This window comes from Triticum aestivum, chromosome 5A, assembly GCF_018294505.1.
Source record: "Triticum aestivum cultivar Chinese Spring chromosome 5A, IWGSC CS RefSeq v2.1, whole genome shotgun sequence".
Classification (NCBI taxonomy): domain Eukaryota; kingdom Viridiplantae; phylum Streptophyta; class Magnoliopsida; order Poales; family Poaceae; genus Triticum; species Triticum aestivum.
The window spans coordinates 18,901,697-18,928,040 of record NC_057806.1 but is presented as its reverse complement, the minus strand read 5'-3'; the positions used below and the strand labels follow the sequence as shown (position 1 = coordinate 18,928,040).

Here is a 26,344-nt window from a genome sequence, read left to right as displayed (position 1 = left end):
CACGTGTTGATAATTAGGGGGTCCTGTACTAGTGCCTGGTTCAAAGCATTCCATAGTGGTCTGTAACTTTGACATTTTTTTGCTTAATTCTGATGATATTCACTCTTTGTCCACCTTGCTCTCGTAAAATACACTGAAGGGCCATATGGTTTATTAACTTCCAACTTGTTGCAAATGCAAGTTCAGGGTCAAGGAAAAATCTTTTTCTCTTAAGCTATGGATGAGAAAAGATCTCCCAAAATCCTCCCTCCATGTGCCCATATTAGCAATAGATGTTACATGGCTCAGTGTCATTCAATGATACACTATGGTGCACCATGCATATATGCATGTGTTTTCATTGATTTCAGTATACCCTTACAAGGTTGAGCACAGTTTACACTCTAGAACACTTCATAAGAGGCCTCTATATACCCCACAAGTTCAAGCTTCTTTTTGTGTAATACTCCTTCAATATGAGCTAGGAAGAGGAAGAAATAGTCGAAGAGCGGAGAGAAGGGGAACACAGAGGAAACTCTAGAAAACAGAGGTGGATATCTTTGTCAGTGTTTCCCCTTGCCTCCCATTCCAATTGTTCTTAGGTTCCCCTTCCCCTTCCTTTTACCTCATGAGGAAGTGTTTCCATGATGAAAGCTTACTAAATTGTAAAGCTTAAATCGTGAGGTCTTGAGAGAGTAGGGAAAAGGAAGCCATGAGTATCTCAGAGCGGTGGGCATGGGAACATGGAGGAAAGCCTAGATTTCTTGGCCTCTTAATTTAGGGGCAAAGATTATTTTGTGTTTTCTTGATGCCTCCCATGCCTATTGTTCTTAGGTATTCCTTTCTTTTCCTATTTGCGTGTGTAATTATTTTAAAAAATATGCGCATTTGGATTTAGATGATGGGGAAGTGATGGCAAATCAGGAAGAGGAAGAAATGAGCATCTAAGAGTATTGGGCATGGGAACATGGAGGAAGTCATAAACTAGTGTGTCCCTGTCCAACTAGGGTCCAATATTTGTTTTGGAATTTTCCCGATGCCTCCCATGCCTATTGTTCTTAGGTGTTCCTTCCTCTCCCTTATGATCTACAAAAATTTTGTGAATGGAGTGAGAATATACATCTTCACTGCTTCTGTTTTAGTTTCTGGTTGTGCTTCTGTTTTACTTGTATTGCTTTGTTCCTTTCATTGGTTTTGTGATAACGTAGGTTGCATATATACTTATATATAGTTAAACTACACTTGTATAAAAAAGTATGTGTTTTGAGTCATACATTTGTCAATTATTATTATGTTATTTTCAAATTCATGGCATCTTTGCTTATTATGGTATATACCAAAAGTACGAAACCATACCAAAATAATTTGGCATGTACCGAAACTAAATCATACTCCATCCGATTCTTTTTACTCTGCATATTAGGTTTGTCCGAAGTCAATCTCATTCAACTTTGACCAAGTTTATATAAAAAATTATAGTCATTCACATAACAACACCAATATCATTAGATTCATCTTGGAATATATTTTCATATTATATTTATTAGATATTATAGATGCTAATAATTTCTAATATAAATTTGGTCAAACTTAGCAAAGGTTGACTTTCGGCAAATCCAATGTGCAGAGTAAAAAGGACCGGATGGAGTATTTATCAAAGTATTAATACATACAAACCACATAAACCGAATCATGTAAACCGAATAAAACAGAATGCACAGAGTTACAGTACATAGCCGATCCGCCACCTTATCCATCCGTGCAGAACATAGGTGGCCCCTGGCGTAGCCCATAGCCCACGATCCTCGTTCCAGTGCTCACCCACGACCCCGGGCTCGCCATAGCGGTGGCTCCTTCACGCGGAGTGGGCGAGTGAGGATGAATTGCTACTACTCTACTGAAGGAAATATGCCCTAGAGGCAATAATAAAGTTATTATTTATTTCCTTATTTCATGATAAATGTTTATTATTCATGCTAGAATTGTATTAACCGAAAACATAATACATGTGTGAATACATAGACAAACAGAGTGTCACTAGTATGTCTCTACTTGACTGGCTCGTTAATCAAAGATGGTTATGTTTTCTAACCATAGACAAAGAGTTGTTATTTGATTAACGGGATTACATCATTAGGAGAATGATGTGATTGACTTGACCCATTCCGTTAGCTTAGCACTTGATCGTTTAGTATGTTGCTATTGCTTTCTTCATGACTTATACATGTTCCTATGACTATGAGATTATGCAACTCCCGTTTACCGGAGTAACACTTTGTGTGCTACCAAACTCACAACATAACTGGGTGATTATAAAGGAGCTCTACAGGTGTCTCCAAAGGTACATGTTGGGTTGGCGTATTTCGAGATTAGGATTTGTCACTCCGATTGTCAGAGAGGTATCTCTCGGCCCTCTCAGTAATGCACATCACATAAGCCTTGCAAGCATTGCAACTAATGAGTTAGATGCGAGATGATGTGTTACGGAACGAGTAAAGAGACTTGCCGGTAACGAGATTAAACTAGGTATTGAGATACCGACGATCGAATCTCGGGCAAGTAACATACCAATGACAAAGGGAACAACGTATGTTGTTATGCGGTCTGACCGATAAAGATCTTCGTAGAATATGTAGGAGCCAATATGAGCATCCAGGTTCCTCTATTGGTTATTGACCGGAGACATGTCTCGGTCATGTCTACATTGTTCTTGAACCCGTAGGATCCGCACGCTTAAGGTTTCGATGACAGTTATATTATGAGTTTATGAGTTTTGATGTACCGAAGGAGTTCGGAGTCCCAGATGAGATCGGGGACATGACGAGGAGTCTCGAAATGGTCGAGACGTAAAGATCGATATATTAGACGACTATATTCGGACATCGGAAAGGTTCCCAGTGGTTCGGGTATTTTTCGGAGTACCGTGGAGTTACAGGAATACGGGTGAAGAAGTATATGGGCCTTATTGGGCTTTAGGGGAGAGGGAGAGGCAGGCCCCCCAAGTATATGGGCCCCCCAAGGCCTAGTCCGAATTGGACTAGGGGGAGGGGCGGCGCCCCCTCCTTCCTTCTCTTCCCTCTTCCCCTTCCTTGTCTCCTACTCCTACTACATGGAAGGACTCCTAATTGGACTAGGAAAGGGGGAATCCTACTCCCGGTGGGAGTAGGACTCCCCTAGGGCGCGCCATAGAGAGGACCGGCCCTCCCCTCCTCCACTCCTTTATATACGGGGGCAGGGGGCACCCCATAGACACAAGTTGATCTTCGTGATCGTTCTCTTAGCCGTGTGCGGTGCCCCCCTCCACCATACCCCTCGATAATATTGTAGCGGTGCTTAGGCGAAGTCCTGCGACGGTAGAACATCAAGATCGTCACCACGCCGTCGTGCTGACGGAACTCTTCCCCGACACTTTGCTGGATCGGAGTTCGAGGATCGTCATCGAGCTGAACGTGTGCTAGAATTCGGAGGTGCCGTAGTTTCGGTGCTTGATCGGTCGGGTCGCGAAGACGTACGACTACATCAACCGCGTTGTCATAACGCTTCCGCTATCGGTCTACGAGGGTATGTAGACAACACTCTCCCCTCTCGTTGCTATGCATCACCACGATCTTGCGTGTGCGTAGAATTTTTTTGAAATTACTACGTTCCCCTTCATCTACGTCTCTGTTGTGCCTCAAACTCCACTACTCCATAGCCTGTAACGACATCATGGCGCCGCCATCGCCGATCTGCCAAAGAACCTTGGGTTTCACCCATATGGAGACAACACTCCAATCAAGAGAGGAGAGATGCCGACACACATCAGCATTCCATCCATCCTCCAACACACCAGCGCCACAAGCAACCCCTTCCATATTCCAACATCCACACCAGCATGACCAGGCCGCTGGCACCACGATCAGCAAGTCCACCACTACAGGCGGACAACCGAGTGACCCAGATCAGATCCAGTCGATGCTGCCGCCATCCACACCTGCGCTGCAGCCTCCGACAGACGCCCGTGACCTCAGGCACCCACGCACAGCACAAGTGACGCAGCTTCAGTGACTTTATGAAGCCAAGTCTCACTGTAACTTAGCTGCTATTATCAGCCGTCCGTGAAAGATCCAACGTTCCAGGTTGATCTATTTTTCATACTGAAAATTTTGAAGTGTTCATAAAAAATTGGAAAAATTAAATCACAAATGTTTCATTTTGTATTGTGGGAAAGTGTCAACTCATTTGGATGTATGGTTTGCGATTAAATAGCCTTTTGAGCTCAGATAAATAAAAAATGTGCATTCACAAGCGATTCAGTAGCGGCCTTTGAGCCCACGAGGGCGAGCCTGAAAGCCCCAAGCCCCCTACTCCACCACTCCCCCCACTCGCTCCCCTCCCCTTCCCCAGCCATTTTTTTTTGAAAACCCTCGTCTCCGGCGGCGGCGCCATGAATGTGTTCGCGGGGGTCGGCGGCAGCGCGGGGGAGGGCGCGGGGGCCGGGGCGGCGGCGGCGGCGAGGGACGCGGGATCCGCGGACTTCGGGGCGCTGCTGGAGCTGACGCCGCACAAGATGGCGGTGTGCCACCTCGTGCAGGTCTTCGCGCCGCCGGCGCAGCAGCAGCATCAGGCCCCGCCCTTCCCCTTCGACTCCGTCGCCCACCACAACCGCCTCGGCCTCTTCCTCTTCGCCCTCACCCGCGTAACTTCCTCCCGCTCCCACGCCCGTGCCCCCTCTCGCTCTTGTCCGTGTGCTCCCACCGCTACCACTCGGTGGAGACTAGCTTTACCATTATCTCTAAGCCCCATTGCATACAGTAATGTAATTAGCATCAAAACGCAGAATGGGCTTCGTCTGCTGAAGTATTCATCTAGTTTGTAGCATTCAGTAAAGCATCAGTTGTTCGCCGGTTTAGCCGATTTTGTTATTTTGCATGAGAAACTTGACAGCTGACGCAGCCACATTAGCGCTGATTCGCTATGGCCTTGCGAATGGCAGTGTTGTTGATATATGCAATTTGGACTTGGCTCGAGAGAATGTTCATCAATACATTTGGTGTCAATCGATTGCATGTAGTTCTTCTACTGTTTTTGATGTACACGGTTATATATATGTTGCCAAGTTCGAGGCCTTGTATGTATTGCATTGTAGCTTCCTTTTTCTTGTCTCCCTCTCCGATGCAACATTTTGACTCATACCTTATTCTTCTTGCAGTCATGTGAGGATTTTTTGGAACCGCCACTGGAAGAGCTTTTAAGGCAGTTGAAGGCGGTAGACGATTTAGTTAATGGTTGGCTTTGTGAGCAGTTGACAACCACACTGGCTGGGCTTAACTCACCAGACGATTTGTTCAACTTTTTTGATAAGCTAAGAGGTGAGCTTCACAGTATGGATGGATGTTTGAGTCCTTGCTGTTCCCTTCTTAATACATGCCTCCCAAATAGACAGCTTACCCTGCAGTGTTTTTCGCCAGGTGTGCTCACTTCACCGGACGGTGGAAGTGTGGAAGATGAATTTCTGGACCCAAATAGTCAGCTTGGAGTTTTTCTTCGTTGCTGTATACTGGCCTTCAATTCCATGACTTTTGAGGTGCTACAACTAGAATATTGCACTGACATCCCTTTCTTTTGATATTTATATGCCCTTCTTTTGATTATTTTTATGCCCTTTCTCTTTTCTTATTTGGGGTATTAACTGAGTAGGCTGAAAATTCTTGTAGGGTGTCTGCCATCTGTTGGCAAATCTTGTGGCGTACTGTAACTCAGCTGAGGCTTCATATGATTTGGCAGAAGATGAGGACTTTAATGGTGAAATAGAAATGGGCGACCCGATGGATGCAGATATAGGTGTTAGATCTGGTGTATTTGACAGATATACTCAAGGCTATGCCACTGAGAGCCATATGGGGGAGAGCTCTTCGTCTCTAATCCATGCACCTATCTCACTTCATAATTTTGATGAAGGTAAACTTGAATTCTAAACCCTTTTAACCTAATTTTTAATTTTTAACTTTACTTTGATGGGACTGTGGAATTATTTGAATTTGCCAAGGAAGACAGAATAAATGGCACACCAGAATTTTTAAAATCATCTGTGACCAATAAGAAAGACAGAATGCAACAAGTACAACATGGAAGAAATGCTAGCTCAGAATTTAGCATGTAGTCAGTTTTTTTTTTTGAGCTGTCATATGTGATCATGCAAAGAGTTATCCGCCCTGAATTAGTATTGACATTAATGTCAAGCTTGTAATGTTTGCCTCCTAAGATGCTATCTTGACATCTGGTATATTAGAAAAATGTACACTAGTATTCAACTGATTTCCTTCAAGCACATGCCATTTAAATAATGTCATCTAGCTGTGTCAGTGTGTCGGAATTATCACACTTTATTTTTTCATTATATAATTAACTAATTATTTGGTAATAGTAATGCCAGCATTTGCGGCTTCATCACCTTGCTTCTTTTTCTAATGCCTTTTGTGTACTGGAAAGTGAACCATTTGCCACTCAGGTTATGTGAATCATGTTTCAAAATATTACTAAATGATGCTCACCACAATTATTGTTGATTGATTTTTTTATTTTGTATATATGCTGGTTATTTTTGTTGCCAAACAGATTAGGTGACTGAATTTTACTCTTCTTTGTTCATCCACCATACCACATGAAATCTATTTGTGAGAATTATTTTGGTTTTACCAGGATGGCAGGGTGTCAAATGGTCAACTATACTTATATAGCATTTGTCTTCCCTTTTCTAGCCGATATTTTCAAAGCAGAGGATAATCCAACTTGTCTGAGATCAAGGTGGCAATTAGAGGCATTTCTGAACCAGCAAGCTGACGTTCTTGAAAAGTGAGTATCGTTTCCTACATTTAAGCTAATCCACGTATCGAAAACTAAAGGATATGCGCAGTGCCTTTAACGGCAGCTCTTTTGCTGCAGGGATCCCAGCTCAGTGCCTTTGAATTCATTTAACAACACTATGGCACAGCTTCAGACATTAGCTCCAGAGCTTCATCGTGTAAGTTATGCCACAGTATAATGCATCTGATATGTGACTATGACAGTGAACAGCTCCCAATACTTTTTGGTTTACTTTGTACCCTTGTTCTACCTGTCAGGTCCAATTCTTGCAATACTTGAATGCTCTTTGCCATGATGACTATGTTGCTTCATTAGACCATCTTCACCGCTATTTTGATTACAGGTCAGTGCCAGACCCTCAACCATACTATGGGGAGTGCTGATATTGTGACCACATTTTTCCATAATTCAATGTTACTATTGAGCATTTAGTCACCAGCTCATTGTGTGACTTTTTGATGTTTTAACATCTGTTTTGTCCATTTAAGCAATGCCTGATGACATTTTTAAATTTAAGGAATGCCTTTTGTATGCAATGTCCTGATAAATCAGCATAATCATGTTATGCTATAGAATCTAGACTGTTGAAGCATATACATGAAATAAAACCACCAAAAATCTTATTCATTCAACAGTGTCACCTATATTATCCTAGTGCAGTGTTGCTCAATGCTACAGCTTATTTGTTGGCCTGCTCGCTAGGCTGAAAGGTTGGATTCTTTTGCCCACAACCCAAGATGTGATAATGACATGTTGCGTATGCTGTATATTGGAGACACAGTAACCTCTTGTAAATTTGTTCCTAACTGGTTATACTTTATTTATAGTGCTGGGATGCAAGGACTTTTCAGTCGTTCTTCATCTCCTCACCAAGATAATATTGTCGGAAAGTATGAGAGTGCTCTGCTCTGCTTAGGCAACTTGCATTGTTATTTTGGACATCCAAAGAAAGCCCTAGAGGTAATATAAGGTATTGGTTTATCTTGTTTTCTGCTATCAGCATATCACTCCATCGAGCTATTTATTTCAACATTGCACATTAATTATTGTTCTGTTGGGTTGCTTTCTTGCAGGCATTCACAGAAGCAGTGCGTGTTTCTCAAATGGTTAGTTTACTGAACTTGTCTATTTCTCAAATATAGTGTCAAAAACGCTCTTATATTATGGGATGGAGGGAGTAGAATTCTATCCAACCATGTTGAAAGAAACAATGATTATTCATGCCTTGCATGTATGTTACATTTTTGTAGTGTTATTTCAATATTAATGCAAGCCGCTCTTCAGTTGGCTGCTTTAACAGATGCGATATTTTTTTTTCAGAACAATGATGATTCATGCCTTGCATATATATTAGGAGCCATTTCCAATCTATTATCAAAGATAGGAATATCAAGCACAGTTGGACTAATTGGTTCTCGATATTCACTTGGAAACAATATTGGACTGGGCACACCATTGTCCATTCAGCAGCAGTTGCTTGTTCTGTTGAAGCGATCACTTAAGAGAGCTGATATGCTGAAACTTACAAGCTTGTTATCCTTTGATCACATCTCTCTTGCAAAATTTGATTTGAAGGTAAGATCTCAATTTGGTATTATCTGCCTTTATAAGGTCTTTAAGATACTTAGCTATGCTTAAGTTTCTTTGGTCATCTTACTGCTTATGTATGCTGTCGGGCTGTCCTAGTGCTAGTGTTCAGGCATGGGATCACAACTTTTATATACAGTGTAGCTGTGCGTCCTTGTTGATCTGTGTTTTCTTCTGACTCTAAACCTTTGCTTGCCAGCATGTCCAAAGGCCGTTGGTGTCCTTTGGCCCTAATGGTTCTACAAAGCTTAGAACATGTCCTGCAGATGTCTGCAAGGTATGCCACACTTAAGCTATAAATAATATCACACTCAGTCACTCATCCCCAATATAGAGGATGTATATGTTTGCTTCTAAATTAATTAGGTTTTCTGTCTTATGTTTTATTGCAGAATTTAAGATTAAGTTCCCATGTGCTGTCCGACTTTGGCGCAGATGGCTTATCAATTTCGAGTGATAATGGTAGTTTCAGCACCTCATGGCTTAAGAATCTGTCTGATGCTTCCAGTTCTTGGTGTAGTAGCTCAACAAAGCCTAGAAAATTTATTACAAATGACTTTGACAATTTCCACTTTCATGCACAACCAAGTTCAATACCTACATCAGTATTGCAATTAGCTGGCTCAGCATATTTGATGAGGGCCACTGCCTGGGAGCACTATGGAAGGTACTGTTCTCTGTTAATGTTTACTATAAAAATGCATTTTCATAGCAGAAATTGCAAGTTGTATAATTATTTTGCCAGCTTGGCACATAATTGTGGATGTGCTGGCAAAAGGGAGCGTTAGATAAACAATGACCAAATGTCTCAGTTTAGGAAGTGCAAATACTTGGGCCGCATGTTGTTGGACTATTCGTTGATACTGCTAAATATTAGATAACTTTAAATACTAGAAACAGCAGGATATTGGCCTCACCTGTTGTTACTTGTTCGATGTGCATACGGCCTTTTAAAAACTTTTGGTCTTACAAAGCGTTAATTCAACCCTTGGTCTGCTTCAGCCTCTTGCTACATGAAACCATTTGATCGTCTCCTTTGTTGCCAACTCTCAGCTGACGTTTTATTGCATTCCATTATTAGTTGAAGTTATGGTAAATCATATTATGGAATGAACTCCAATGTTTTTCTCTTTTTTTTTTGCCCACTTGCTGTCTATATCCTTTCAAGAAAACTGATTTTGGTTAACTCTCTCCACAGTGCTCCGATGGTTCGAATGAATACGCTGGTCTATGCAACCTGCTTTGCTGATGCTGCAAGGTAGAACATAATGAAATTCTGGCAATTATATTTGTGTAACACCTCAACTTTATGTACATAATTATCCTGTACCATGCAAGCAGTAGCTTTTAAATCTCTTGATGCTTTGCTAGATATGTGATAGTATTGTATTTTCTTTAACAGTTCATCAGAGCTGTCACTGGCATATGTCAAGCTAATTGAACAGTTAGCAGTCTTCAAAGGATATTCAGGTTAGTTACTTGTATATGACCAACATGTATGTGCTACAACCTCCAAGAGCTATGTAAGTTTCCATAGTTTCTTATGGATTGATAATATCCATTTTTCTGTAGCGGCATTCTGTGCGCTCAAGCTTGCCGAAGAGAAGTTCCCATCCTCGACGAATTCGCAGATCCACCTTCTCAAAATGCAATTGCTACATGAGCGTGCCCTGCATCGGTACGAAGCTTCACTTCTTCTATCAACTGCACTACGTCTACAATTTGATCTGTTATTATTTGGTGTAAAATTGATCTATGTAGAGGACACCTGAGAATCGCGCAACAAATCGGTGATGAATTTGGGGTGCTCTCATCTTCTGTCAGTGGAGTAGACATTGAGCTAAAGACTGAAGCCAGTCTACGGCGTGCCCGCACGTTACTCGCTGCAAAACAGTTTAGCCAGGTTCTGAATTTACTTGCTTACTAGAGTTTACCCAAGAAGCACACGTGTTACGCATCTTATTGATCCTTTTATCTTTCATCCCTGCAAGTGGATTGACATATTTTGAACGCGTTTACTGTCTCCTTTGTATCCTTTGTGCAGGCAGCAGCTGTGGCGAATTCCCTTTTCACTACTTGCTACAAGTACAACATGCAAGTAGAGAATGCAAGTGTCCTTTTGTTACTTGCCGAAATACATAGAGTAAGACAGACCAGTTAATGTTGAGACTAGAACCTCATAAATATTGCAATGCCATGCAGAGAGAACTAATATTTTCCCTCCCTCTCCCACAGAAGTCTGACAACGCGGTCCTTGGCCTCACTTACGCATTAGCCAGCCAATCGTTTTGCAAATCGTTTAATTTGGATCTGCTTGAAGCTTCAGCCACACTTACTCTCGCTGAACTGTGGCTAGCTCTTGGATCTAACCATGCGAAGAGGGCCTTAAGTCTTGTTTATCAAAGCCTTCCTATGATTCTCGGCCATGGCGGTCTTGAGCTGCGTGCTCGGTCTCAGATAGTCTTAGCAAAATGTCACTTAACCGATCCAGAATTTTCAGGTATATAACCGGATGATGATTTCCTACCATGTGCTTCCTACTTCACATTCAGTTGCTTGATGGACCTCTGGTTATTTATTATGACAGTTTCTGAAGATCCTTGTGCTGTTCTGGACCCTCTAAATCAAGCGGCTGAAGACCTGCAGGTTTTAGAGGTGAGCTGACGGCTGCATCTCAAACTTCTCTTCCTGAATTGCTGAGACATTACCATCACCAGGATTGGGTTCAAAATGCATGAAGAGGACTATAAATCTCACGCAAATTTAAAATCCATTGTGATATGCAGTACCACGAGATGGCGGCAGAGGTGTACTATCTCAAGGCGATGACGTATAACCACCTGGGCAAGGAATATGAGAGGGAGGAAGCCGCGGCTCGTTTCAAGGAGCACGTCACCGCCCTCGAGAACCCGCGCGACGAGGAGGATTCACTCGTTTACTGATGTTGCACGGTTAATTTATAAACCCTTGGTAAAGCCGCAAAAAGGATGTCCTTCCAGTTTCTTGATAGGGTTCTCTGCAGATACGGCGACTTCATATTTTCCACACATGCTGAGATACTGACCCAAAGTGGTGCCTCATTTGCATGCAGAGTCCAAGCAGAGCGGCGAAAGTTTGCGCGCCGACATGATTCTCGTCCTTACATTTATGGATCTGTGGTGCTTGTTGACGAGATCATCACCTCCTGTGCGCACCAACTCCGCTATCATCCTGTTCCTTTTGGAATTCCGCTTGGTGGCTCAATGAGGCGGTCGGGTGTTATTTCAGTGATGTAATGGAGCTTCATGGTAGCAATGGCCGACAAGTGACGTTGTTGACGAAAAGTGTCAACGCCATATGCTATCTCTCTTTCGGTTTATATATAATGCCTGCGCGTATGTAAAACGGTCATTGATTTCCAAAATTTGGTCTAATTTGCCCAATATTGGTCAGTAAAGCTCAGTTAGCCAAATGCTTTTCGAGATGAATGTCCACTTCATCCTCTCTTTATGTGAAGCACGTGGCATCTTAGTTTGGTGGTGGCTTCGTGCGCTTAATTAGATCACTGCCATCGTAGTACAACTATATGATGTGGTTAATAGACCACTGTCATTTGTAGCAGAAAGCTCACTGCTTGAAAACGAAGCAAATGCAGGGAGAAGGGGTATTCAAATAATTTGGGGGAATAAATTATCTGTGCTTTGTGAACCTGCGAAATCTTGTGTAATAAGATGTCCATTTGTGTGCTCACGGCAAAATACAAAACACAAAAAACAAGATAAAGATAATAGGGTCATGCACACAGTTCCATTAGGGCATCTCCAACAGCTGTAAGATAGGTGTTGGTAAATTTGCCACCTAGGATATAATGATGATGTGACATGTAATAAATGTGAAGAGCGAGCAAAGTTGTATGTAAAATAACCAACAACCTTTGCACAAGCTCCAAGGTGCAATAGAGAGCAATCACATTTATTTTCTCATCATCTATTGGATAGCTTAGATACAGCCTATTGAAATAGTTGTATAATAGCTTGTTGGTTGATGACATGAACATTTCACCAACAGAACTAACATACAATCTATTGGAGATGCCCTTACACATATCCCTTACTCCCCGAATTTATCCATTACACATACCCGTACTGGTACTGCCCGATGGATAATTTTTTTCTCCATACCCGCCAACCGAGAAGGTAAATGGGTACCGCCAGGCAAAAAATTGATGCTGTTTCTTTTCATCGGTTATGGGATTGTGGGTGATGGTGGCAATTGTTAGCTTGCAGTGGCGCCATTTTTTTTAAGATCCAACAATTGCTGGCTTTTCACTGCATTAGCAGGAAGCAATGGAAAAGAAACAAATGGGGGTTCGGGTCCTATGTCCTAGGACCAGTGGCGCCGTTTGTGGATTTGAAGACCCTCTTGATTTACATTGTATTTTATTTGCTTTTTGTGTTGCATTATGGATCTTTGTTCTCCTTGACGGATAAAATGTGATTAAAAAAAGTAACGAACATGGAGAACGCCGGTTAGAAAACATTTTATTTTGGCTTAAATTTTGCCTTTTCGAATTTTTTGGTTTTTCTAATTTTTATTATATATAAAAAATTGTTTCCCATATCCGGATATACACCCTATATAGAAAAAAATAGTAATAATTAAGAAGTAAAAAAAATCTAAAAATATCTTTGAAATAAATTTAATCTTCCATTGTACTCATTAAAACCAACCTGTGGTTGAATGGTTAGAGGTACTGTGGTATCTTCAGCCCATCAGGTTTCAAGTCATGGTATTCACATCTATCTCTAGATTTATTTCAGAATTTCCGACGATGCGCATTCAGTGAGAGGAGACATTTCTACGATGACTTCGTAAATTTCAAGATGACATGGCAGCTCAGTCTTTCAAAGATGCTCGTAGGGATAGGACGTGCGTGCGTGCGTTCATGAGGACTGAGTGTATGCTCATAGGGGCGTCCTTCCTCGGCATCCTCGTCGCCGGGGCCGGGCATGCGGCGCAGGAGGCCGCCGCGGGGCTCTCGCCGGCGGAGTTCCGCCTGGCCCTCCCGCGCAGCCGGGAGTTCCTCGATATCGACCTGCCCCGCTTCCACCGCGCCACCTCCATCGAGCTGCGCGGCCATTGCCTCCGCCTCACGCTGCCGCCACGCCCCGCCGGGTTCCCCGCGCTCCAGAGGCTGTCCCTCTCCGGCTGCCGCGTCGACCTCGCCGACCTGACCCCCCTCTGCCCGCGCCTGCGCGTGCTCGCCGTCGCCGAGGGCCTCCTCGACAGCAACATCACAGTCAAATCGGGGTCGTTGGAGGAACTGGCTGCGGCGAACCTGAGCAGATGGACCGGCCGCATCGACGTCGACGCTCCCATGCTCAAGAAACTGGCGCTGTCCTTCTCCATCGACGGCGAGCTCGGCGTGTCCATCGTGGCACCGATTGTGGACAAGGTCTCCTGGGAGTGCAGCTATTCCAGGCTCACCGTCGGGCTCGATCCTTGGAGCCTCTCAAGCGTGAGCTTACATGCCGCCGCTGAGGTGCCCGGGGAAGACGACGGCGCACGCTTGCAGCAGCACTCCAACGTGCTGTCCCTGCACATGTGGGCTTGCATATGTCTCATGTCCTGATTATATATCTGACTGAATCAAACTCATGGATGGGAGACTAACATTTCCTTTGCCAGGGTCTGACTAGTTATCCTGATGCAGAACTCACCTTCGAGCAGGAGATTGGGAAACATCTGGTTACCTCCGGATTCTCTGCTCTGGAGCCACTTTTCACGACAATGGAGTGTGATTGTGATATAAGATCGGTGGGGCATGTTTTCGGGTCATTTGCGTTGCGCCTGCTCGGTACCGCTACACAAAAGCTCAAGATCATCTTCCAGAGACCAGATGTAATGCTTTGCTTCAGCTGTGGATCATCAGTAAATGCATAGATAGTACTAATCCACATTTGTTCTAGGTGAAAGCGGAATGCCCGGTAAATTGTCCTTGTGACGAGCCCAAGAGCTGGAGAAGCAAAGACATCTCCTTGATCAATCTTGAACAAGTGGAAATCGAAGGCTTGTGACGTTTATCTTTATTGTTCGCGCGTGTATAGTTTTATTGGCTATTGGTAGCATTCCAAACTGGTTTCAGACTTTGTCTTGTTTGCATGCAGGGTCAATGCAGAAGAGCTAAAGTTCTGTGTTCTCATGATTCACATTGTTAAGGGTCTGCAGTGTTCCTGAACAATTTATATGGTTGGCTTGTTCTACGGCTGCCTGCTGAGTTGTGAAATCAATGGAATTTCGCTCCTGCGTCGTTGCAACTTTTGACCGGTTTATCTCAACCGGATGTAATCAGAAATGCTGATGCAACTTTTTATTAGCTTCTTACTGTTTTTCTGTCTACAACTTGTCCTTGTGTTAGTTCCAGCAAGCAGGCATGTGTGATGTGTTTGTCTGACGATAACAATACATATATGCTCCAGCCATCCAGCTATAGCTGCAACACCCATTCATTCACTCGCAATTGAAGCTTCAGATGATGTATCATGGCAATGTTATTTTGCTACGGTTCAAATAATGAAAGGTCCAAATAATAACTGAATCGATGTGTTCAAACTGACGACATGAAAAGACAACATACCATCTACTCTGAAATACCATGCAAAATGTGCATACATAAGGCTCATACATCATATCCAACGTTGGGGTCTAACCCAAACCAAACATGTATCCTCCTGGCACACAACATGGACGACCACTCTCTTGTTATTCATGGTTCACTAGGATTCGGCGACTCTTTGTCAGAGAGAGTGCGCCTCGGACTGGGAGCAAGGCTGTCGAACTCCAGCAAAACTGGAAATGAGAGCTAGGGAAAAAAGAAGGAGTATGCCCTGACAGCTCGAGACCCAATAAAGTTTCAGCGCCTCAGGCCACCGTCGAAGAAGCATCATTGGCGACAGAATCACACACGCGCGACGGTTCGAACCAAACACGGCGGATAGAAGCTAACGATTTATACAATCTTCCATCCACAGGATTGATAGCACCTGCCAAGGAGAATATATGGCACGCAGCACCTTGGAAATCCTGAAAAAAGGCAGAAGCATCTGTGTTACTACGATACTCGGATTAGCACCAGCTTTGCAAAGTTTCCGAGCGGAGAGAAGATACAACAGCAAAGAAAAAAGCAACAACAAAGCAGGTCCACACACTGTAACCAAAGCAACGTTCACAGCCTAAACTGTATTAAGACAAGACACTTCATAAATCAATTAAATTTCTAGTGACAAACTACCAAGCACACTACCCTAAACACTACTTGCTCTTCATATAAATGACGCAAACTACCAAGCACACAGGCCGCAGCTGGAATTTTTGCAACGTAAGTACGAAACTAATATTGTAGAAGCAAGTGAACTAACAACTGGTGCTGAATTGATAAAGTTGAAATCCGAGACAGTTATCACTCGACTCACCTAAACTGATATGATTACAACTTACAAGGATACATGGAAACAGATATTTAGTCTTAGTGACCGATCAGTATGTAACAACTCATAGTTTCAACAATGGACAACAGCACATGAATTACATTGCTAATTGCTTTCTAATAAAATCATGTCTTCCTTTTCCTCCAAAAGGGGGTTATACAATCCTAGGATTTTTTTTACATAGGTTTCTAGTATATATATCTCAAAACAAGATTCCAGGTCACCAAATGAAACAATATTCAAATAGACACAAAAACCAGGTAAGCTTCCAGTTCTAAACTTCTATTATCACTTGACACACAAAAACAGCTATGGTTACAACTTATAAGGATACATGGAAACAGCTATTTAGTCTTCATCACCTATCAATTTGTAACAACTGTTTCAACCATGCTCAACGGCACAGGAATCACATTGCTAATTGTTTTCTAATAAAATCAATTGTTCCTTTTCTTCCAAAGGGGGGGTTATACAATCCAAGGAAAATTGTTACATAGATTCCGACTATATATCGTCAAAACAAGATTCCAGGTCACCAAATAAAAGAATATCCAAATAGACACACAATAGAGGTAAGCTATTAACAGACGATTTTACAGTATAGAGTATAGACGGCACAAACACTCTCATGAGTTTGCATATACATAATTTGAACATGTTAGTCCAACACAAAATTAGCTAGCAAATTATTGTCCTAGAGTGGTCTTGCTAGAAAAAAAATTATCTAATAAAAGCAATAAAAGAAGACACTAACCTTCACTGCTTTTCAGAACTGGGTAAACAGCCAGAAGGCAATGTCCCCATACCCCCACAGCCTGGGGGCATTGTGAATCCAGATTTCACACCCCCTATGCATTGGATGTTTGCAATATCCCCAGTGCCTTGCCCAAATACCTGACCACTCATAGCACCATCATCACCCATTGTTCTCATCTGCATTCCTGTATTGCAGTACATCTGATCGTTGCATCTGAAATCACACGAGTTCATAACCTGGGCACTGCCAAGAAACCCCCCCTGATCAACACCAGAAACCAAATCAACGTTCTTCACAGGCCGCTGGTAAGGGAAAGTGCCAATCTCCCCATCGATCCTCCCCCTGATATCAACAAGCAGGCAGCGGAGCCTGGCAGCCTCGGCCTCAAGCGCCGCGTGATTCTGAAGCTTCTTCAGCAGCTGCTTGTTCAGAGCCTTCAACTGAACCACCTCTTCCTCCAGCAGCGCCGTGTGGGCCTTCTTCTTCTCCCGGTACTTCCTCACGGCTGCGCGGTTGCCAGACGGCCGCTTCTTGGAGGCACCGCTGTTCTCGGCAGGGGAATCGGCGCCGCCATCCGACGACGCCGAGACGATCTTGGTGTGGACGTGGACGCAGGTGTGGGTGTGCGAACTGTCGTCGACGGGCGGGTTGCAGGTGTGGGTGTGGGTGCAGGCAAGGTGCTCCGTGTCGTTGAGGATGCCGTCGAAGTAGCTGTCCATGGAGCAGCCGCCGCCGGGCAGATCGGCGCCGGTGTCCGAGCACAGGTACGCCTCCGGGTTGGAGAAATCGAGGTCCCCGTCATCCATTGCTGCAACCAGCTGCTGCCAAGAACGCACACCAGTCACCTGGCAATGGAACAGCAGGCATCGATCACGTTCCATGGTTTGCCACCGAAATTCCCCAACGTATCTATCAGCAGTGCTAAACGAAGGGGAATTCGCACCATGGAAATTTATTAAAACTAAAATTAAAAGGGAATTCGCTGCCAAAATTGGATCTCGTCATAGATGGTGCGCCGCTCCCCAAAATTTGTGGAAGTTAACTGAATGGATTGGTTGATTAATAGCTGGATCGACGCGGAGAAGGTCACACGTACCTCATGAACCAAGGTTGCGGACGGACGGAGCAGGGGCGCGATGAAGTTGGGTAGATGGGAGCTGCCGGAGATGGCGACGCGCGCGATAGGCGCGCAGCGGAGGGGGCGCGAGGCGCCGGCGGTGAGGCTACGCGGCGGCACGGCGGCGGCTCTAGGGCGTGGCGGTGGTGGGTCAGATGTATTTTTCCGGAGCACGAGAGTCGCCGCAAAACAAAAGAGAAAAAAAGGGGGCCCCGTCGATTTTGACGATGGAAGACTAGACGGCCGATTTTCTAGAAAAAAAGTAAAAGCACCGTAGGTCCAGAACTTGCATCTAATGTGATGGTTTAGCCTTAGAACTTGCAAAAATGCACTGATCTGTCCAGACCTTTCAGTGCACTGCGGTTTGAATCAAAAAATAACGGGGGTATTTGCAGAAAAAGGCCGTGTCGATTTTGAGGATGAAGACTAGACGGCCGATTTTCTAGAAACAAAATAATATATTAATTTTTTTAGAATTATATATATTGATACTTGGCAGGGACTTTTTAGCAACCTTTCTACATCTTCTATGCCTCTGCACTTGCTCCCTTCTGGTTCACAAAAGGTTTATATCATTGATAATTTTATATGGAGCATAGCTCAAATGGTTCAAGTTTCGGTCATGTTGGTTTAGTGAGAGGAGACTATGAAGTGTTTGTGATGACTTTGTCAGTCTCAAAATATAACGCCAGCTCAATATATCAAAGGGTGTGCGTGCATGCTTTTGAATGTATGTGCGTGTATGTGGGCATCTATGAGTGAGTGTCTTGTACTCAAAATAAACAAGAGACACATGCAATTTTTCCCGCTATTTTTTGTTGTAATATATGTATGTGTCATGTAATACATGTATGTACAAGCACACAAGGATCTGGATAGAAGCTAACCCTTCCCACACAAGATCTCATCTCCTTCACCCTCCCCGCTCGGCACCGGAGCACCCCCGCCGACCGTCACCCGTTCTCTCCAGCGTACACCCTCTCCCCGCCGCCGCCGCCAGGGGCGTCGCAGGCAAAGCCTGTGTGCCGCAACGGTGGCGGCGGCGTTTCTCCTCAGCCAACGATTCGGTTAGGACGACGGCGGTCCGCGATGGCCAAATCTATAGTAGTGGAGCGGGGCGGCGGCAGCGTTCGACGACGGGTCCAGTGGCGGCGGCTTGGGCACTCGATCTGGGTCCAGATGGGCTTCGGGCAGGACGCACTTGCTGATGTCGTCTACCGTCCCTTCAACGGCATGCTGCCCCTGGAATCGACCCGCATCACGAGGACGTCGGGGTTCCGGCCCTAGCCGTGGCGGTGGTGGCCGCCTCCTTTGCCGGAGATGGTCAACCTGAAGCTGGGTGGTCGGATCTCCAGATCCGTCATCTAGTCCTGGCTGTGAGATGGGGAGACGGAGTTGCTGGTGAAAACCGAGCCGATGGCGGGCGATAGCGGCACTTGCGTCGTTACCTTAATGAAGGCATCGTCGTGTAGCTTCTGTCGACCCACTCGTGCTGCTTCGGGGGAAACCCTAAGATCTGGTCATCCAGATCAGACGATGGTGGTACTGCGGTGTCATTACTCTCTTGGTAGCATTGTTTGTGGAGCAGCGCTGGAAGACAGATGCAGGAGGTGGAGCGGCTAAGTCTTGCATGGAGCTTCGGTGGAGATGTCAAGTCATGCCTGGCCGACAGGTGCTACGCTGTCTCATGCCTGGTCGGCAAGTGCTACGCACGACAGATCTTCCAGAATCTTCGCGACTCGATGAATGCGCGCAGGCCGGTGGCGCCGTTGGGCATCGTGGTGGCGTCGATGGAGGTCTGGACTGGCAAGGATGATGCGGATCTCTATCCTGAAGATGGGTCAGCGGTCTGAGGATAATGGCGGCTTCCGGCTTCTAAAACGCATGTGGTGCGCGTTTAGGTCTGCTGCACTGGTTGTTGATCCCGATACGTTATGTGGATGGATCGGCGACGACACCAATTTTAGATATGGGGGTGAGAGCACTCTACATTATCGAGTTTGTAGGTGTGAGTGGTGGCTTTGGGTGGCTTAATGTATTTTCTTGTCAAACCTTTATCTTTATGGAATAATTAATAAAGATGACTGTATGCAGCAGAGGCCGAAGGTTTAACCTCCTTTTCCAAAAAAGAATGTATGTGTGATGTCAAGCAAAACCGTAATATTTCAAACGATGCTCTATGAGAGATTTTTTTCAGGTTCCAGTTCTAAATAAACAACATCACCGTGGATAAAGCTAGATCCAAGGCGTCAATCTCTTCAAAACTGAAGGGAATACTCTGTTAGCACTTATAACGATGGTGATTGTTTTTGCAGCATGCCCCCGTAGCAAGAAATCTGTTAAACTTTCTTGCACTTCATTTAGCTTCTCTTCATGATCATGACCCCGTTGTGCGAGCCGATATGATAAAGAAGGCCATAGTCACACCGACCCGGCATAGTAGAAAGGGGATTCACGATGAATGTGCAAGACAAATGGTGCATGCTATAGTTATAGTTATCCATTGGTAATTCCGAATGCCTTCCATGCCTATACATATCCAATTCGAATCTCTAATATGCAAGAGTCACAACAAATAGTGAACATGATGGTACTAGATAATTTTACGGTTTTGCTATTTTACAGCTGAGTGTTTTGCAATTCGTTGACGTTCAAATTGTTGTCCGTCGTTTTTTGCGCGGAGATTCGCGCTGGTTTCTGCGATTGTTCGAGCTTGTTCTCGGGTCCGGTTTTTTGTCTGGTGCGGTTTTCTCTTTGTCCGTTACCGCCGCCCGGGCCGACTCTTTTCATTTCGTTTTCTCTGTTTCGATAAGGCTGAGGGGGAGCTCGAGCGGGGGAGCAGAGGATGTGATTCTCCCCGTCCGTGGAGATTTCGAGATCTCCCACCGCCTGAGCTTGATCTCTCTTCCCTTTCTCTTCGCCCCCCTGTGTCACGGTTGGTTGTTCCTCTCTCTCTTGCGCGTGTTTGTTGTTCTGCTTGTGTTGTTCTAGATCTAGGTCAGTTCATGTCGCCCTCTCGCCATCTCATGCAGCCGCTGGTATGTGTGATTTGCTGGGCCTTGTGATACACGCGCGCGTGCTCCTGTTGTAGTTTGTAGATGTAATTGTTGTTTTCCTTTTCTACGTAGATGTAACATGCGGGATTCTGTAGGTGTAGATGTAGCATGCGGGATTCCATGGCAGATTTCTGTAGATGTAGCTATAGGTGCTGGATTTTCTATAGATGTAGTGTGCGGGATTTCTATAGATGTTCTGCTCATGTTCCTGTAGGTGAGGTTTGTACAGATGCCTAGCTCTTTCCTGCTCATGTTCTGATGCTCCTGTGTGTATTCCTGTTCATGTACTAAGTACATTTCGCCTCCTGATTTGTTCTTGCGGGGTGTAGGTGTTTAGTTCCCCTTGTACCATGTTTGTTTACTTCTTGCAGGGATGGTTTGAGTTTAATTTCAGTGTAATTTTATCTCAGCCTTTGATGGTCATTTACTCAGTTGTTGTGATTGGATTTGCAGTGTTATTTTACACTGTAATTCATCTCAGACTTACAGTGTAATTTTGTCCCAGACTTGCAGTGTAATCTCAGTACTGTATTAGTGTAATTTCTTTCAGATTTTGCAGTGTAATTAACCTGATTTTTGAACTGTAATTTGTGCCAGTCTTTCAGTGTAATTTGTCCCAGATTTACATTGTAATTTGTTCCGGATTTACAGTGTATATTGAGTGGATATTACAGTGTTATTTGGTTGTAGTTCCAGTGTAGACTTACAGTGTAATTTTATCTCAGTATTGCAGTGTAATTTGTCCCAGATTTATGGTGTAATTTCTACCAGATTTATAATTTAATTAACCTTTTTCAGTGTGGTATTGAGTGAATTTTCTATGTTATTTAATTGTGATTGCAGTGTAGTTCATCCCAGCATTACAGACTTCTAATTGTAATTCACCCATTAATTCTAGTGGATTTATAGTGTAATTTGAATGTAGTTTCAGTGTAATTTACCCCAACATTAGAGTGTAGTTTACCCAATAATTCGGTTGTTATTGGATTTTGAGTGGTTTTGTCAGTGTATTTTAGGAAGGGGAGCCTTGGCGCAGTGGTAAAGCTGCTGCCTTGTGACCATGAGGTCACGGGTTCAAGTCCTGGAAACAGCTTCTTACAGAAATGTAGGGAAAGACTGCGTACTATAGACCCAAAGTGGTCGGACCCTTCCCCGACCCTGCGCAAGCAGGAGCTACATGCACCGGGCTGCCCTTTTTTTGTCAGTGTATTTTAGCCCGTCTTGCACACTGTTTGCACATTAATTTTATCTATTTTTCAATGTAATTAAGTCTAGTTTGCTCAGTAATACCATTGGTTCCTATATACTATTTAGCTAGTATTCAATGTTCCTTGCTTGGTTCAGTACTATAGGGCGGTTTTCATTTAGCTCACTTTAATGTCTTCTTCATTGAGGAATTCATCGTCTCCTTGTTCAAGTGAGTCTTCTGGTTCTTTTCTTTCTCCTTCTCCATTCCTTTGACCCGTGCTTGAGTTCGTGTTAGCTGCTGCTCTACTGCGATCAACATCTTCAGGCACCTGCAACTTTTAGGGATTTCTTTTAGTTATTTTCTTCTGAAATGTTATGACTTTCTCTTAGGTTCATCATTGTATTTCTGAATTTTGTGGTGTGTACATGTTGCAGATTCATGTTATAGAACAGGTTTGTGTCCCAGGGATTACATTCTCCTCCCCCATCTTCGCTTGCTGCCACTTCATTATGCAAGTTTGCCTCCAATGTCTGCAAATGTAAGTTTCAATGATTGTTAGTGTGTTTTTCTTCGGCGTTTTCTTGTAATAGTTATTCAGCTCTTGTTTTGCTTATATTGTCATCTTGTTGTGATGAAACTGTCATCTGGTTTGCTCACTTGAATGTTCATAGATCCATCTCCTAAATGTACCTGCAAGATTCATCACAAGTTTAATTTTAGACATCTCATGAATGTCTGTGGTATTTTTTGTTCTTTTGTCACTTTACCTTGTATATATTGTCGGAATGAAGGAGCGCAGTGAAAGAAAACCTTTCTTGCATCATAATTTTGTTAGCCTTTTACCCTTTTTATGTATTTTTAAACATCTTCCCAATGTTTTAGCAACTATATCTCACATTTAGTATGAGTTATTCCTGTGATAATCTCAGTAGATCCTCTTCAGTCACTACCCTCATCATGCTCCTCTACTGTCACAATTGGAAAGTAGAATGTTAGTGTTAACATAATCATGAGCAGCAAAGCATTTTAGTAATAGATGCTTGAATGTATTCTGTATGCTTGAATGTTAGTGCTAGTATTTTGTAATGTCTGCATGCTTGAATGTATTCTGTAGATTGTGTTTGTGCTTATGCTCTCTGCTTTCTATGTTCTTTCTATGCCTGAATGTTTTCTAAGGCTTTTACACTGCAAATTACTAGGTCAAAGTGTAATTACCTGAGTTTTCTTCTAGTTTATTTTTACTGTGGATTTTACTGGTTTCTTAGTGTAAACCCCCTAGATTTTTGCACTGGAATTTCTAGAGATTTACAGTGGAAATTTCTAGGTAGCTACAATGTCATTTTTCCCTGGCATTTACACTGTAATTTAATTTGTAGATACCTACAATTTAATTTACACTGTAAGTAGTACCTACAGTGTAAATTACACTGGAATTTTTACAGGGTACTTACTGTGTAACCTACATCATTCCGGTGTAACTTACACTGGAATTTAATTTGTAGATTCTAGGTATGTACAGTGTAATTAAATTGGAATTTACCATGTACTTACAATGTAAAGCTAGGAAATTGTGTGTAAAGTTTGGCTGCTGCCGGTGGCAAGTAACCATGGATAGATAGTTCATTTTGTATTACAAACCAGGTTACTAGGTAATCGCATCATTTGTCTCATGTTTACACTGGAATTTACACCAGATTTATCCCACACTGAAATTCTAGATTTTACAATTTTTTGTATGTAAATTACTAGGTATGTACAGTGCAGTTAAACTGGAATTTACTGTGTACTTACAATGTAATTGCATAATTTGTCTCATGTTTACACTGGAATTTACACCAGATTTCACAAGTTTTTGGGATTTACACTGTATTTTTTTTATGATTTACAGTGTAAATTACTAGGTATGTACAGTGTAATTACATCATTTTTCCCATGTTTACACTGGTATTTATGGGGGATTTACACGGGAAATTATGGAGAATTTACACTACAATTTAATTACATGGGGATTTGCACTGTAATTTTCTGGGAATTACACTGGAATTTTATAGGATTTACACTGGAAAATGACTACCACTTGCACTATAAGCTTCTGAATGTTTTCTGAATTTTTCCTGTATTTTTTATGTTAATCCCCATGTATCTTTCCTAGAATTATAGCTGATCTTGATCTCTCTATTTTGAAGATGAAGAAAATTCCTTCAGATTTTGTTAATGAAAGAGGTGAAGAGAGATGATGGTGAGGAGTTTGTGTACGATTGTCGCTGACCTGTTGATTCCCCGATCTCCCATGGCCGCCTCCCAGATTTGTTCTAGGCTGTTAGGTGAGATCTTTGTAGTGGTTGATGGCGATTGGCGTGTTTTGTTGTGCATGGGATCGGACAAATCGGGTCAGATGTTTACCCGACCCGTTTAGACGACCAGGAGGTTTTTTTTGCTATCTGCTGATTTTCCTGCTCGCTCACGTGTAATGTGTTGATTGGTCAGGAAATTTGACTGTTTTCAAATTGAAAAACAGTCAAATGTCAAATAGACAGTATTTTAAGACATCTTTTGCTTGGGGAATCCTTGCTCTTTTATAAGGGGTCTGGGTAACACCCTTCCACGATCATTAAGTAGCTTGGACCTCGGGCAGGTCGGAGGTCACGTGAGCTTTAAGCAAGAGTCCTTTTACGGTACATCAAGTCTATTAGGGTTGTTGATTTTTGTGATTGAGGGCCTAGATTAACCAATACTATAACAGATTTCTAGTAGTATATTGATTAATTAGGGGCATTTTAGGTAGTTCACTATGTTCATCAATCTTGTAGGCAGGTTCACGCATGCAATTTTCCTCCCCGCCATGGCCAACTCTTCCTCCAATCATCCAAGCGTCCTCCAGGCTCCAGACTCCAGACTCCAGTTAAGTATCAGTTCTATGGCTAGCACTCGTCATCCTACACGTGCGACCTCTCGTTTCAGCCACGGCGAGCTCTGCTGGTGGCCTCTTAATTTTGGATAGGGTGCGAGTGCGAGGCTCCTTGGGGGGAACTGAACGCTGGCACCAACACCATTGCCTGCCGTGTTCACATACGGTGTGGCCGAGGTACGTCGAAGTTGATGTCGAGCATCCCGCCTGCTGGACATGTCGGGCTCCTGCTCGAGGCTTGTTGACTCACAAGTACAGGAAATCACAATAGTCTTTAAGGATAGTATTTTATTCAAATTTATTGATTTGACATAAGGGGAGTTAAAATTTTTTTGCGATGTGTTTGTTGGGATCCTATTAATTATGGGTTTATGATCAGATTACCCATGAATATTATTTGAGTCTTCTCTGAAATCTTTTATGCATGATTGTTATAGATTTGTATTTCTCTTCAATCTATCTGTTTGTGTTGGCCAACTAGATTGATTTATCTTGCAATGGGAGAGGTGCTTTGTGATGGGTTAGATCTTGCAATGCTCAATCACAGTGACAGAAAGGGACATGACACGTATTTGTATCCTTGCCATTAAGGATAAAAAGATGGTGTTTAGTCATATTGATTGGGTTTACTTTGTCTATATCATGTTATCTTGCTTAAGTCATTACTTCATTTTTACTAACTTAATACCCTGGACGCATGCTGGATAGCGGTCGATGGGTGGAGTAATAGTAGTAGATGCAAACATGAGTTGGTCTGCTTGTTTCGGACGTGATGCCTATATACATGATCATTGCCTTAAATATCGTCATAACTATGCGTTTTTTATCTATTGTCCAACAGTAATTTATTTATCCAATGTATGCTTATGTTTAAGAGAGAAGCCTTTAGTGAAAACTATGGCCCCCGGATCTACTTTTATCATATATAAAATCCAAAAATATATTGCTGTAATTTATTTACCGTTATTTTATTTTGTATTTTATTTTATCTATCTACCACTACGAGATTTGATCCTTATAAATAACCGCCGAGGGGATTGTTAACCCCCTTGATTGTGTTGGGCTCAAGTGTTTGCTTTTGTGTGTGTAGGTGCTGCTAACGAGGTTGTGCATGGTTCTCCTACTGGATTGATAACCTTGATTCGTAACTGAGGAAAATACTTATCTCTATTGTAATGCTGCATCCTCTTCTCTTCGAGAAAATCCCAATACAGCTCACAAGTAGCACTGCTGCCTAGGTTCCGCCTCGAGACGGCGACTCTTCTTCTCGAAAGTCCTCTCTTGATTTTTTCTAGATCAAAACCCTCATATAGGAGAAGATGGGCACCAGAGGCCAGCTATGGGCTCCACAAGGCATCAGGGCGCGCCCAGGGGGTGGCCCCGCCCTGTTGCCTTGTGACAACTAGTGGGTCCCCTTTGGTATTTGGGGAGCACTAGGC

At 43.3% G+C, this 26,344-nt stretch overlaps 3 protein-coding genes and 1 long non-coding RNA gene across 6 annotated transcripts; 3 read left to right on the top strand and 1 right to left on the bottom strand.

Annotated features, from left to right (window-relative positions):
• The first annotated feature begins 4,345 nt into the window (after window positions 1-4,345).
• Window positions 4,346-11,834, top strand: LOC123102036 (anaphase-promoting complex subunit 5). Its single transcript, XM_044523305.1, has 21 exons — window positions 4,346-4,657; window positions 5,171-5,330; window positions 5,430-5,545; window positions 5,676-5,919; window positions 6,720-6,813; window positions 6,904-6,982; window positions 7,083-7,168; window positions 7,653-7,785; window positions 7,899-7,931; window positions 8,146-8,400; window positions 8,612-8,689; window positions 8,805-9,079; window positions 9,611-9,670; window positions 9,815-9,882; window positions 9,985-10,090; window positions 10,174-10,315; window positions 10,457-10,555; window positions 10,648-10,912; window positions 11,000-11,067; window positions 11,199-11,382; window positions 11,504-11,834. Exons 1-20 carry the CDS (start codon window positions 4,406-4,408, stop codon window positions 11,352-11,354), a joined length of 2,769 nt encoding a protein of 922 aa, XP_044379240.1. The 5' UTR covers window positions 4,346-4,405; the 3' UTR covers window positions 11,355-11,382; window positions 11,504-11,834.
• Window positions 11,835-13,343: 1,509 nt separating this feature from the next.
• On the top strand, window positions 13,344-14,892 carry LOC123102035 (uncharacterized). 2 transcript variants are annotated; one of them, XM_044523303.1, is made up of 3 exons: window positions 13,344-13,995; window positions 14,080-14,292; window positions 14,361-14,886. In XM_044523303.1, the coding sequence occupies exons 1-2, from the start codon at window positions 13,352-13,354 to the stop codon at window positions 14,084-14,086; spliced, it is 651 nt and encodes a 216-aa protein (XP_044379238.1). In that variant the 5' UTR covers window positions 13,344-13,351; the 3' UTR covers window positions 14,087-14,292; window positions 14,361-14,886. The 2 variants fall into 2 exon arrangements, with proteins under 2 accessions (XP_044379238.1, XP_044379237.1); XM_044523302.1 differs by having other exon boundaries at window positions 13,344-14,292; window positions 14,361-14,892.
• A 35-nt stretch (window positions 14,893-14,927) lies between these two features.
• Window positions 14,928-17,979, bottom strand: LOC123102034 (basic leucine zipper 19). The gene is made up of 3 exons (XM_044523301.1): window positions 17,732-17,979; window positions 16,633-17,480; window positions 14,928-15,474 (listed from the first exon to the last, which is right to left on the bottom strand). Exon 2 carries the CDS (start codon window positions 17,439-17,441, stop codon window positions 16,635-16,637), a length of 807 nt encoding a protein of 268 aa, XP_044379236.1. The 5' UTR covers window positions 17,442-17,480; window positions 17,732-17,979; the 3' UTR covers window positions 14,928-15,474; window positions 16,633-16,634.
• Window positions 17,980-20,530: 2,551 nt separating this feature from the next.
• Window positions 20,531-24,546, top strand: LOC123102033 (uncharacterized). 2 transcript variants are annotated; one of them, XR_006448710.1, is made up of 3 exons: window positions 20,531-20,687; window positions 22,432-22,535; window positions 24,184-24,546. It is a non-coding gene; the product is annotated as an uncharacterized lncRNA (long non-coding RNA). The 2 variants fall into 2 exon arrangements; XR_006448709.1 differs by having other exon boundaries at window positions 20,531-22,535.
• Window positions 24,547-26,344: the final 1,798 nt, after the last annotated feature.